Here is a 14,724-nt window from a genome sequence, read left to right as displayed (position 1 = left end):
AAAAAACACCATGAATGGAGAAATTATTTGCAACACATGATGTTAAGTATTAAAGGGATAGTTCAAATTATCCCATGATTTACTCACCCTCAAGCCATAGGTGTATATGACTATCTTCTTTCAGACAAACACAATCAGAGTTATATTTAAACATATCCTTAGTTCTCCAAGGTGTATAATGGTTGTGAATGGCAGCCCATATTCCCAAGACAGAAAAAAAAACATACATCCATCCATCCATTAAAAAAAAAAGAAAAGAAAAAAAAGAAAAATCTATATGACTCCAGTGGGTTAATAAAGGACTTTTGTTTTTGTAAGAAAAATATCCTTATTTAAAACTTTTTTAAATTCCAGGGAAGCAAACAGGTAAGGGGGGAAAAGGTGAGAACATTGTGTGGGGTGGGGGCATGCTCCGCACAGATTTTTGCTTTACATGCTCATTTTTATATTATATATATATATATATATATTATATATATATATATATATATATATATATATATATATATATATATATATATATATATATATATATATAATGCGCAAAAAATTAACATGTTGTTGCAACATATTACCCAAAACAAAACACCGGTCATGAATTAGAAGTCTAAAACAAATTTTTTTAAAGAGAAATGTCTGAGGATTTCAATAAAAGAGGAGCTTGAGTTTGTTGCACAGCCCTATTTGAAGCGTCTAAGCTTAAGATACTCCATCACGGGTTACTCTTGTGGCGCAAGTCAACTTACACATTCTGAGTGCACTCAAAAATGAATTGTTGGATTTACTTAAAAAATAAGTGTCAAGTGATTCCACGCAACAATATTGAGTAATTTGTACAAAAAACTATTTAGTTGAATGAACAAAAGAATTCAAGTAAAGCTGACACAATTTCTTTGAGTAAATACAAATCATTTGAGCGTCACTGTTACATAATATTTATATGTGCAGTTTACTTAATAATGTTATGTCGATTTTTTGAATAATCATTTAAATAAAAAGGATACAACATATCAGAATGCAGCCCCTCACCCCAAAATGCACTCAAAAATGACTAATTGAACAAACTCAATTGAATTGAGAGCAGGAATTTCATCCTATATATGAGTGCGCACAGCCTAAACACAGGCGACACTCTTCTGCATGATGGTAACCACAAAATTCAAAAACATTACAGAAACTACTCTAAATGTCCAACATAACTGAACATTAAACACTAACATAAACTAACAACATCTTTCCCTTTTCCTGAAAAACACATAAAATAACACTTTAATCCCTAAATTTACTCTCCTAATGCAGTCCCTTGCAAAGCATGCTGGGAACTACGGATCCACTGCACAGTTAGTTATGTCAACAATAATGTGTGCGTTTCACACAGCAATGTTAAGTTGACTGAACAAACACTTACTAAGTAAAGCTGACAATACTCAATTTTAGTAGAAACAACGCAGTTAAATTATGTTCATGTAGTTAAATGAGTTTTTTAAGTAATGTGAACAAGGGTGGTTTGAGTGAAACTAACAACAGTGAAAGTTCATTTTTTTGAGTGTGTGGTCGTCTGCCGGAAGAAATTTTAATTTATAAAGATTTAAATATGGATATTTTTTCTTACAAAAATGCATCCCTTTGCTTGAGAAGACCATTATTAACCCCCTGGAAGTCATATGGACTAATTTTTTTTTTTTTTTTTTGGCCTTCAAAATCTGGGCAGCCATTCACAACCATCATAAACCATGGAGGACTAAGAATATTTTTAATTATATCTCTGTGTTCATCTGAAAGAAGAGGGTGAGTAAATCATGGGATAATTTTCATTTTTGGGTGAACTGTCCATTTAATCACCCCATTGCATGTTGCATGGGTCAAGGGAGGAGTACAAAACTTAGCTTACAGGCCAAGTAACTGATCAGGTGAGCATTTATGTGGAATTTTCCAGAGAAGCAAGGCATTAGAGGTTTTGTTCATTTTAGTGAAAATGATCAGCAGCACTTCATACACATTTTATTAAATTTTGTGGTCACACAATTAAGATATAAAGTAAAAAAAAAAATAAACAAAATGAACAAATGTATTTTATAATTTAAAAAAAAAAAAAAGGTTGATCACAGGCAGTTTACCATTTAAGCTGGTTAAAAATGTAATCTTGTTAAGTCGTGACGTGAGGAACGTCGTTAGTGGGTCCAAGCCTCGACTCATTTCACTTGAGAATGGCATCTCCACAGACGCTTATGAGTGCTATTTATTCATATTAAACATTTAATATTTTAAAACAGTCTCTGTGCTCACAGCGTCACAGACATTAATATTTTAACGATTTATAAAAGATGAATCAGTCTGGACATCTGGGATTTTGGTATGGAGATAAAGGTTGTGATTATCATTTTTTGTATTACACCACATCGTGTGTGTATATTAGCACCATTTGTTGTTTTCTTGTGGTATGAGATAGAGCGTTTGGACCCGGAAGCACTGCAGCGTGACGTCAGACTTAACAACCGAATAGTTACAATAGCACCATAATGAGTCTTTTCCATTAACAACAATACCAGTGAAAACACCAACAAAATCAGTAGTGCAGATTCAAATCAATGCCTGACTATCTCACAGTATTCTACACATCCGTGTACACACTTCTGTGAAGAGCAGGTGTGGCAGCTGTGTGTCCATCTTGGCAACAAATTCAGTCATTTCTATCAGTTATGATTCAATATCCAAACAGGGCAAAATAACTGGTATATCAGTGCATTATTAGATCCTAGTGTAAATGACAAAAAACAAAAACTTCCTGTCTGGCCAATTTAGCAGCTTTAACAAACCTCTATAATAAAAACTGCTAAGGCCCCACTGTTCTGTTGCTTGTAAAGCATTTCCTTGTTCTTCATGTTATTAGTGGTATGCTGTTTATTTGTAGCTTTTAAAGAAATGTCTATATAGCTTAAAAGGTTAGCTCATCCAAGAGTGAAATTTCTGTCATTAATTACTCACCCTGATGTCGTTCCACACTCGTAAGATCTTCAAAACACAAATGGAGATATTTTTGATGAAATCTCAGAGCTTTCTGTCCCTTCACTGACAGCAACACAACTTGCACATTCAAGGCCCTCAACAGTAGGAAAGATATTGTTAAAGTAATCCATGTTATCCCAGTGGTTTAAGCTCAATTTTATGAAACAACATGAGTGCTTTGTTTGCACAAAAAACAATCTACCCTTTTATTTACAAATAAAACAGTGTCTGCTCTGGAGTCAACACAACACAAATGCGTCGTGCTCTCCCTTATGGAATGGAGGTCAATATTTTATTAAAGTGGTAAATCATGTCTTCTTTGTGCAAAGAAGCACTGGTGTCACTTCATAAAATTGAGGTTAAAGCACTGGGATAACATGGATTACTTTAATAATGTCTTTACCAATAAAGAGATAGAAATCACTCACATTTCATCAAAAATATCTGCATTTGTGTTCTGAAACTGAACAAAGGTCTTACAGCATGAGGGTAAGTAATTCACATAATTTTCATTTTTGGTATTGGTTAGGGTTGACAAATTTGAGGATTCAAATTTTCCATATTCTCATTTTCCATTACAATTAACATATCAAAATAATTAGTAATGTTGCATGGTGTCTGCACCAATAGGTTCATGGGTAGTGTGTTGAAATACAGAACTTCAGGTGACCCAAGTTTGAGTCCCAGCTAGCAGACCTTTCCTGACCCTGTCCCCCTCCTCTCTCCCACTTTGCTTTCCGTCTACACACTGTCTTCTCATAATAAAAGGCAAAAAACACAACAATTCAATTTTGAAGAAAAAAGAAAGTTACATTGAAGTCTCACTGGCAGCTTCAGGCTCAATCTCAATATGATTAGGGGACAACCGATTAGTTGTGTTTGTCAGTATCCTCTACTCAGTCTGATTATAGCACGTCTCATTGGCATCATCCACCAGTGGAATCTCGTTCTGATTAGGGCACAATTCTTTAACACCATTTGCCTGCAAGAAAACAGATTTACAGAAGTTTAATTATTATTAAAAATAAAAAAAAATAAAAATTAATTAATAAATAAATAAAAATGGAAATGAAAAAAAAAAATAAATAAATCAAATTAGCCCTAAAAAAAAAGCTAAATATGAAATGATTAGGTCTCTATGACTATTGTCAATACTTGACCATGACTGGATTATGTTTGCATGAAAGTGTCTGAAGCATTATGATACACATATCACATTCAGAAAGAATTTGAATGGGGGGTCAGAATATTTTAAACTCATGCTTGAAAGGGTTAATACAAGTTATTACAAAGATACAACGATTGCGGTGATGTACAGAAGCATAGTCCGTTATATTGATGCACAAACAAATCACACATTGTATTTATGCACAGACACATTTCAGTACATTCACGTTGTTTTCACACACATTCAGGATAATGTTTGGATTTGTCCTGTGTATGTTGCTGTGTACTTTAATATAAATGCAGGTCAAGGTGGTTGGTTTAGGTTTTTTGGCATCTCCATGTGATCCTGTTCAGTATCACAACTTGACTTGTCTAAAATGTAAACAAGCTATTTGCTGTTGCCACACTATACACTGTGAATTCTGAAACGTTTTTTTGCTGCGTTTTTTTGGGGAGCACTTTGGTGTACATAAATGTATGAATTATATGGAATCGTCATTTGGTTATTTGGTGTCTGCAAGTGTACTTTTTTGGAAAGACACCTAAATTTAAAGGGTTATTTCACCCAAAAATGAAAATTCTGTCATTAATTCCTCACCCTCATGTCGTTCCACACCTGTAAGACCTTCATTAATCTTCGGAACACAAATTAAGATATTTTAGTTCAAATCTGATGGCTCCGTGAGGCCTTCATAGCCAGCAATGACATTTCCTCTCTCAAGATCCATAAGGGTACTAAAACATATTTAAATCAGTTCATGTGAGTACAGTGGTTCAATATTAATATTATAAAGTGACAAGAATATTTTTGGAGCGCCAAAAAAACAAAATAACGACTTATTTAGTGATGACTGATTTCAAAACACTGCTTCAGGAAGCTTCAGAGCACAAATAAATCAGTGTGTCGAATCTACTGTTCAGACGGCAAAGTCACGTGATTTCAGTAGTTTGGCAGTTTGACACGCGATCCAGCTCATGATTCGATACACTGATTCATTTATGATCCGATGCTTCCTGAAGCAGTGTTTTGAAATCGGCCATCAATCAATAAGTCCTTATTTTGTTTTTTTGGCACTCCAAAAATATTCTCGTGGCTTTATAATATTAATATTGAACCACTGTACTCACATGAACTGATTTAAATATGTTTTAGTACCTTTGTGGATCTTGAGAGAGGAAATGTCATTGCTCCCTATGCAGGCCTCACGGAGCCATCGGATTTCAACTAAAATATCTTAATTTGTGTTCCGAAGATTAATGAAGGTCTTACGGGTATGGAACAGCATGAGGGTAAGTAATAAATGACAGAATTTTCATTTTTGGGTGAACTAACCCTTTAAAAGCTTTGTGATATTCACACTTCAATCTGATGGTTTACTTTGCTGGAAATAGGCAATGATAGCAAAATGGACATGTTAAACAAGATATATGGTGTATGCTTAATTTCATGATAAGTGTGCGATTAATCCTGATTAAAAAATGTAATCTATTGACAGCCCTATTTATATTCATTTACCATATATATATATATTATGATGATAATATAATTAAATCATTCCAATTACATAATACAAAATGTGTCCATGCTCTCCGGAAGAGTCAGTTATTGTTTTATATTTCATATGTAATGATTTCTGAATCAAATCAAGTAAAACATAAACATGTTGCCAGCTTGCAGATCTAAATGTTTTTTATACTCTTTAATACAAATTTAGTGCACATAGTTTCTTACCTGATCATTGTGCTGCATCCCTGCATCCTGAAAAACAGTAACAAACACAATTAAACACATTGGTTATTTAGAATAAGCTTTTTAAAAGGTCTTTAAAACACAATTTCCATCTTATTACTTCAGCTGTAAGTAATATAGTAATGGTCAAATCATGAGAACTATTTGATCATTTCAGATCGTTCTTCTGTACCAGTTCATGGATGAGCCAGTTCACCAAATTGAACTGAATTGTCTGAAATAGTGTGCAGCTCAAGTCAGTGCTGATGCAGGTTTACTTAATCAAAACTCACTTTTCAGATGCGTCACTCAGACTCAATAACGGTCTATAGCTATAGCTGTGCCACAGTTCAAAGGCTGTGTCCTCTAAAGGGCGCATTTGGAGGCCGATTGCGTTAGCAAAGTGCAACGAAGGCTGTCCCAATTCAAAGACTCCTTCAAATGCGTCCACCAATTCCGCCCTTCATTTCTTGTGAAAAGGATACAACAGATGGATCCTTTGCAGCCTTGCCTATCCTAGAATTCATTGCACGCCTGTGACGACAGGATTTATTTGAGAGAGATTGCCCAATCACACTGTTAAGGGGTTCTACTTACTTGAATAATCTGATGTATGTAATGCTAAAATTTTAATTTTAAAGTTAAAATGTTGACTCATATCATGATTTTATATAGTTTACACTCTTAATTATGTACACAAATGGACCATGGTGGACACATATGGACCATACACTATATTGCCAAAAGTATTGGGACACCCCTCCAAATCATTGAATTCAGGTGTTCCAATCACTTCATGGCCACAGGTGTATAAATCAAGCACCTAGTCATGCAGACTGCTTCTACAAACATTTGTGAAAGAATGGGTCACTCTCGGAAGCTCAGTGAATTCAAGTGTCAACTGTTAGTGTTCTCTGGAGTGACCAATCATGCTTCTCTGTCTGGCAATCTGATGGATAAGTCTGGGTTTGGCAGTTGCCAGGAGAACGGTACTTGCCTGACTGCATTGTGCCGAGTGTAAAGTTTGGTGGAGGGGGATTATGGTGTGGGGTTGATTTTCAGGGGTTGGGCTTGAACCCTTAGTTCCAGTGAAAGGAACTCTTAATGCTTCAGCATACCAAGACATTTTGGACAATTTCATGCTCCCAACTTTGTGGGAACAGTTTGGGGATGGCCCCTTCCTGTTCTAACATGACTGCCCACCAGTGCACAAAGCAAGATCCATAAAGACATGGATGAGAGAGTTTGGTGTGGAGGAACTTGACTGGCCTGCACAGAGTCATGACCTCTTCCTAATAGAACACCTTTGGGATGAATTAGAGCGGAGACTGTGAGCCAGGCCTTCTCGCCAACATCACTGCCTGACCTCACAAATGCGCTTCTAGAAGAATGGTCAAAAATTCCCATAAACACACTCCTAAACCTTGTGGAAAGCCTTCCCAGAAGAGTTGAGGGTGTTATAGCTGCAAAGGGTGGGCCAACTCCATATTATACAGACACACTGTGTGGCTAGGTGCTTACCATTCATTAACAGCATTGCAACAGCAATTACAGCTGCCTCCTGCACTGACTGGAGCCAGTTGCCAACTACTCAGCTTTTTAGAGAGAGAGTGTGAGAGAGAGAGATGCCACAAGAAGCCTCAGGCAGGAAGAGACATCGGACATGTGATGACCTGTCTAATATGGCTACATTAACTCCACTTTAGACATACACCCAAGAGGGGCAGTTGTGGCCTAATGGTTAGAGGGTCAGACTTGTAATGAACCCCTGAGGTATGACTGAGGTACCCTTAAGCAAGGCATCTAACCTCAATTTCTCCCCGGGTGCCGCAGCAAAAATGGTCCAGTGGTGTGTTCACTGCTCACTGCTGTGTGTGTGTGCACTTGGATGAAATAAATGCAGAGTACAAATGAATGAGTATGGGTTGCCATACTTGGTCACATCACTCAAATTTCCCCAAAAACTTCATCTCTGGGAATCCCCACTGCCATTTTGAAGTTCCCGTCAAGCAAGGGAAGATTATTTTAAATAGCATGTCTGCTTACTTCAGGCAGTTCCAACAGACCACAATGCAGCACAATGGTCTGAGTATTTCAGAAACTGCTGATTTTTCACACACAGCCATCTCGGAGTATGGTCAGAAAAAAAAGAACAAGAAAATATCAGTGAGCAGCAGTTCTATAGTGATGTCACCGTCGACCATTATGACTGCGGTTACACACATTTAGTGGGAAAAGACTGCATTGGTTTTCAGTGTGAATGTCACAAAAACACCAAGCCGAAAGCTACAGAAAAAAAAAGAAGCAAATGTATCGCTGCAATTCACAGAAACAGCTGGACTCCAGGCAGAGAAACATGGATTTGCAGTTATCATTTTGTCAAAATGTTGGATTTTGCAGTAAAATCATACCCTATATATTGTATTGTTATATATTGTGTTGCCAACTCAATTAAATATTTACCATCCTATATTCTGCATAATTGGGTGTTTAAAAAAGTCATCACTCTGTTTAGACCTACGGTGTTCACCGGCGTCTAAATCAGGCACATACAAATGTCAGGAAGCACAATTCCTGGCTGCATGTCAATATCCGCACGTCCTGATTTTGCTGAGTTAGATGCATTCCTGGGTCAACATATTTTGTTGATCCTGGAACAACATTCTAGTCTGAAAATTTAGTCTTAACCCTATTCCTACCCCTAAACCTAACCCTACCCATAAGTTATCCCAAAAATCAGAGGGAAATGACAGATGAATAACACTGATGTAGAAGCACCAATTCATCATTTTAAGCCTAAACTTGACATAATCTGTAAACTTGTCCCTCAAATCTGATTGGTTGATTTGAATGTTGTTCCAGGATCAGCAAAAATGTTGACCCAGGAACATGTTGAAATCAGCAATATCAGGTTATGCGTCAATATTAGGGTTGCCACCTGTCCCGTGAAATACGGAATCGTCCCGTATTTACAGGCAAAATGACGGGACGCGATTTGTCCCGTATTTTACATACAGTAGGTCCACATTATGCAGCATCCCATGCAAATCACCCCACCCGCATTGTGTGAAGACACGTCCTATTCTGCCCCTGATTGGGTAATACTCGCTGCCATCATGGTTTGATTGGTTTCAGGTTCACGGACCGTGAATCACAGCCAATCAGAGTCAGAGGAGGGCGGGACGCCGCCTCGCCGCTTCGTGTAATGTTTTATTTTTTATATCACCTCAAGTTTTTGATTGATAACGTTAGATTTCATATGCTGCCTATTAAGAAATAATGTTAATAATGTACATTAATCATGTTATGGTAGGATTTGTTAAGACACATAAGCATTACTTTAATAAGAGATAATATATATATATATATATATATATATATATATATAGCCTATATTAAATACATATTTATTTAATCAAAATATAGTACCTATGTGAATAAAATAAACAACTATTTGTTATGCTTAACCAATTTAAATAATTGCATCATTCAATACTATATAATTAACAATATACTATATGAAAATTGAATAAATAAATACATAAATATATTTACTTACCAATAATAAAAATGTTAAGTGTTTTACTTAAATAAGAAATGTTTGTAGATATATCATTTCCAGTTATTTAGGTGTGGTTTCACTGTTTGGATGGTGTTACTGCAAACAATGACAAATATTTTAGCCAAAATCTTTTTTCACAACAAATAACAATTTACAATTTGTTTAATTTATAATTACTAAGTTATGGATCTGTTAATTTAATAAGTTAATAAAATATGGTTCACATCTCACAAGTTCCTCCATAAGCTTATTTTTTGTGGTCTCAGTCACACTTTGTTGGCCTATGTTTATTATTGTCATAGCTGTGTATTCAATATGACCACTTAAGTTGTGATAGTGAGAGACTGAGTGCATCTGTTCACACTGATTTCAATAGCAGATATCTTATTATAATGTCCATTGGTATCAATCTTAATATTTTTATGAAAATATGTTTTAAGTTATATACCACCACTGGCACGCCATCGGGACTGTGGTCATCGTGGCCCTGAGGGGTGTGGCCCCCACTGCGGCAGGCGTCCCTTATTTTTCTGTATTGAAGGTGGCAACCCTAGTCAATATCCATGGATTAGGTTTATTTGACAAGTTGTAAGGAACACTTTTCTGTGGCCAGAGGGTGTACATAATTACTATAGTTACTATTCTTACATTTGAGCCCCTACCCCCTCTCTGAGCATCCCTGATCAGGGGCACAAAAAACTTGGATCAGTACATCCCTAGTATTGAGGTTCTGGTTACTGAAAAAACACTATGAAAGAACCAGTTTGCAGAAAAGAATCAAACTTCTCATCACTACTGTAATTCTTACCTTTTCTTCTTATTTGACGCCTGCAGCAAATAATCACAACAGCCGCCACAAGCAGTAAGACACCAACAACTATTCCTGCTGCAGCACCTGAAGACAGACCTGAATCTGGAACAGCTGAAGACAGACAGTCATTATTATTTATAGAGTGACTGATAATCATTTTTACTAATGTCTCCTCATATTTGCACTTTCGGCTTTGGCCATCAGTTGTAAGTTTAATATAACTGATAAATGGCGCCATCTGGTGTTTTTTTAATGTTAATAACTAATATTTTTTGAAAAGCATGTGTTGGTTGTGTCAAAATGGTGTGTTGCTCAATGTGAAGGTGATTGTCAATTATAGTGTAATATGATCAATAAAATAAAAGCTAACTCTCTCTAACATTCCACAATGAAAACATTTTAAATTTGCTCAAGGGAGATAAAACTAAACTCTACTCACCAGTGACAGAAACACTGAAGCCCCTTTTTATGTTGAAGCTGCTGCTGCTGATCTGTAGATTATATTCTCCAGAGTCTGTGTTTCTGGTGTTCATGATGGTCAGAGATCCAGTCTGATGATCCAGCTTCAGTCTGTCTCTGAATCTCTCTTCAGTATGAACATATGTACAGATCTTACTTGGATCTCCAATGATTTCAGCAACGAGTGTGTTATTATAATGCCATGTCATCTCATCATTTGGGTTTTTTATTACACCAAGATCTAAAGTAACAGATTCCCTCTCCTTCACTGACTTTCTCTTCACTTCATCTCTTTCAGCATCAGAAACACCTGAAACACAAACCAACAGCTGCTCTATTATGCCAAACACACACACACACACAATTAAAACAATATACTACTGTGTATATACTGTATATACAGTTGTGCTCAAAATTATTCATATCCTTTGTAAATATGACCAAAGAAGGCTGTGAAAATAAATATGCATTGTTAATCCTTTTGATCTTTTATTTTAAAAATTTACAAAAATCAAACTGTATATTGAAGGATAAAAGTATTTTAAATGAGGGGAAATCTCATTATGAAATAAATGTTTTTCTCTAATACACACTGCTCACAATTAATCATACCCTTTTATTCAATTCTTTTTGCAACCTCCTTTTGCCAAGATAACAGCTCTGCGTCGTCTTCTATAATGCCTGATGATCACCTGACAAAAGATCAGAGATCATTCAGAATCTCTCCAGATCCTTCTAATGGGCCGTGGTTGGATCATCCGTCGGGACAATGATCCAAAAACAAACATCAAAATCAACACAAAAATGTGTCACTAAACACAAAATGAAGCTTCTGCCATGACCATCCCAGTTCCCTGACCTGAACCCTAAAGAAAATGAGGAGTGAACTGAAGAGAAGAAGCACCAGCATGGAGCTGGAAATCTGAAGGATCTGGAGAGATGGAGGAATTTTCTCTGATCTCCTGTCACATGTTCTCCAAACTCATCAGGCATTATAGAAGACTCAGAGCTGGTATCTTGGCAAAAGGCGGTTGCAAAAAAGTATTGAATAAAAGGGTATGATTAATTGTGAGTAGTGTGTATTAGAGAAAAGAAAAAAAAAATCATAATGAGATTTTCCCCCGATTTAAAACACTTATTCTTCAATACACAGTTGGATTTTTGTACATTTTTAAAATAAAAGATCAAAGGGATTAACAATGCAGATTTATTTTCACAGCCTTCTTTAGTCATATTTACAAAGAGTATGAATAATTTTGAGCACAACTATATATGTTATATAACAAATATAACTTTCTTTTAAACAGGTTCACTCATGAAATTCCTTAAATGACTCACCATGAACAGAAACACTGAAGATCTTTTGACTGTCGCTGCTGCTGGTGATCAGTAGTTTATATTCTCCAGTGTGTGTGTTTCTGGTGTTCGTGATGGTCAGAGATCCAGTCTGATGATCCAGCTTCAGTCTGTCTCTGAATCTCTCAGTTCCTTCATTACACTGAACATCTGTACAACTATAACGGAGATCTCCAGTGATTTGAGCGATGCGAGTGTTATTAAAATACCATGATATATCGTCTTGTTTGTCTGTTTCAACGTTAGTGTTTAGAGTGACTGAATCTCCCTCCATCACAGACACTTTAACTTTATTAGTGCCAGATGAACCTATAGAAACGAACAATTATAAACCAAATAAAATTATAAAACAGGAAGTGCTGTGAAAATGTTTTCTACAGATCACAGAGATTATGAGAAATATGTCTGGATACGCGATGGCCAGTCCGGACTGCCTTATATTTAGCACAGTTATTATATTAATAATTAAACATGATAGCACTTTGGGTGCAAAAAGTCATCCTCCATTCTTTTAAACTACTCCTCAACACGCATGCAGTGTAAATAAAGCAGTTACATCAATGAGATGATCCGCGGCCACACCCCCTGTGCTAATGGTACAGCCCACAGCGCAAATTACAAGACAAACAATGGAAAAATAGAAATCGGTTAGATCTCATTTATTCAAATGATTGTTTCTAAAGTCGTAATTTAGCCAAAGTAAAATTGAAAAAAGGGAGAAAATGGCAAATATCCATTGATGATGTAACCGAAAAACAAAAATGAACGTCTGGTTTCAATTTTTAATTTTTGCATTTGCATTGTATGGTCTGAAAATTAAATTGTGAAGCGTTACACGGACCAAAAGGTAGCCTATTCTCATAGATTTATATCACCCATTAAGAATATTACACATAAAACACTATTTGCTATTAAATGCAAAACGTACTTTTATTAGTGGGTTATGCAGTAAAAGAAAAAAAATAGCCTACTACTTTTTCTTTGATGTTCATTTATTCATTTGGTATAAGTTTTTTATTCAGTTTACATTGATGCGTTTCTACTTCATATGATACAATGCAGCACGTGGGAGAAATTGCGGAGATACGGGGGACAAACATATTCTGCCAAATTACTGCGCAACGTTTGTTATTCATTTTTATGGTTGACTAGAACAGAGATTGTAACGTAGAATGTCTTACCGTCTGCAAATAAAAACAAAAACACAAAACTTAAAATCACGTCCATGCTTTCCATGCGCTTTGCGCACCAATACTCTATAAAGATATTTCCCGCGAACGGTTCTGCGGAAATCCCCGCCCTGCAACCAATTCATTGGCTGAAGTTACAGTGACTGGGGGTGTAGGTAATCATTACTGTGATTGACATGGCCAATAAAATGTTTAGAATCGGCTCCAGGGGTTACCGCTGAACTGGTTTGGGGGGAGGAACACGCATTTGCAGGTGGATGCACAAACACGGGTCTCCGAAGAATGACAGGAGAACTGAACTCTTTATATATAGTATTTGAATGTTCACATCCATTGGCATCATCCAGTTGTGCTGAATTTTCTAACATATACACGATGTATTAAATGTGGTATTCCATCGCGCGCATTAACACGTGAAGAAATGGACAGCGTGCGACTTGTGAAAGTGAAAGTAAAATACAATAGCGGAAACTAATGTCACGAACGAGATATTTCATAATAAAAGTCACTTCAGTGTACGCACACGTAGGGAACTCTCTAAACGAGAGATTGGACTTTCGCTGTGATCTGTCAGCATCACTTAAGTTTTCTGTTAGCTGAATGTTATATTATTTTATTCTATAGCTGAATCTTGCACAATAGGCACAGTTACACACAGAAGATCTTCAAAATATTTTTTTATTATTTTTTAAAATATTATCTTTTGCTCAAATATAATTAGAGACAGCTTAAAAAGGTTTTAAAGTCATGTTTACCTTTATTGCCACTGTTCATGTTCACAGTTGTGTTGATTTTGCATTTGTTTGACAGATGAAAAGGAAACAAATGATCATTGTGAAGCTCTGTGAGGCTCTATTCGGCCTGTCTTTACACATTAAGTATGCCTTTGTCATAATTAATTTATGAACTTTATGGATGTATTGGATTGTATTGGATAGGTATCTGATATGAAAATCAATTCTTCAATAGTACATCCAGTCATAGCCCCATGGAAGATGACATGTCCAGAGGTAGATTGGTATCTATTAGAGGTGAAAAGGAAAGAAGAAAGTGCTGATCTTGTTGGGGTGTTTAATGATTATATTACTGAAGTATACAAAAACTTTACTCAAATATACAGATGGCACTAAGAACCCTGAAGGTAACAGGAATGGGTGTGGTGGTTCCAGCAAAAGGAACTGAAATCAATAGAAGTACTTCTAATAATTTAACAGTATGTACAGTGGAGATGGTTGCAATTTTAGTAGCATTAGTTGGGTGGAAAAAGCAAAAATTGACAAAATCATAATATGTACAGGCTCAGCTTCAGCTCTTGTTAGTCTAATATCGTTCCATTCAAGTCGACAGGATATGAAAATCTGTACTCAGTTACAAGAATAACATACCAGGGTGGACTAGTGGGTTCCGGCACACGTAGGAGAGTTGGGTAAAGTTGGTTTTATAT

The 14,724-nt window shown here is 36.1% G+C and overlaps 1 protein-coding gene across 1 annotated transcript; it reads right to left on the bottom strand.

Annotated features, from left to right (window-relative positions):
- Window positions 1-1,743: 1,743 nt before the first annotated feature.
- Window positions 1,744-13,714, bottom strand: LOC137027945 (carcinoembryonic antigen-related cell adhesion molecule 1-like). The gene is made up of 6 exons (XM_067396583.1): window positions 13,272-13,714; window positions 12,073-12,399; window positions 10,715-11,044; window positions 10,273-10,386; window positions 5,906-5,932; window positions 1,744-3,988 (listed from the first exon to the last, which is right to left on the bottom strand). Exons 1-5 carry the CDS (start codon window positions 13,324-13,326, stop codon window positions 5,910-5,912), a joined length of 849 nt encoding a protein of 282 aa, XP_067252684.1. The 5' UTR covers window positions 13,327-13,714; the 3' UTR covers window positions 1,744-3,988; window positions 5,906-5,909.
- Window positions 13,715-14,724: the final 1,010 nt, after the last annotated feature.

The sequence above is a fragment of the Chanodichthys erythropterus genome, chromosome 10 (assembly GCF_024489055.1).
Source record: "Chanodichthys erythropterus isolate Z2021 chromosome 10, ASM2448905v1, whole genome shotgun sequence".
Taxonomy (NCBI): domain Eukaryota; kingdom Metazoa; phylum Chordata; class Actinopteri; order Cypriniformes; family Xenocyprididae; genus Chanodichthys; species Chanodichthys erythropterus.
Note: the sequence above shows the minus strand (reverse complement) of the source record. Positions and strands in the feature narration are given on the sequence as shown.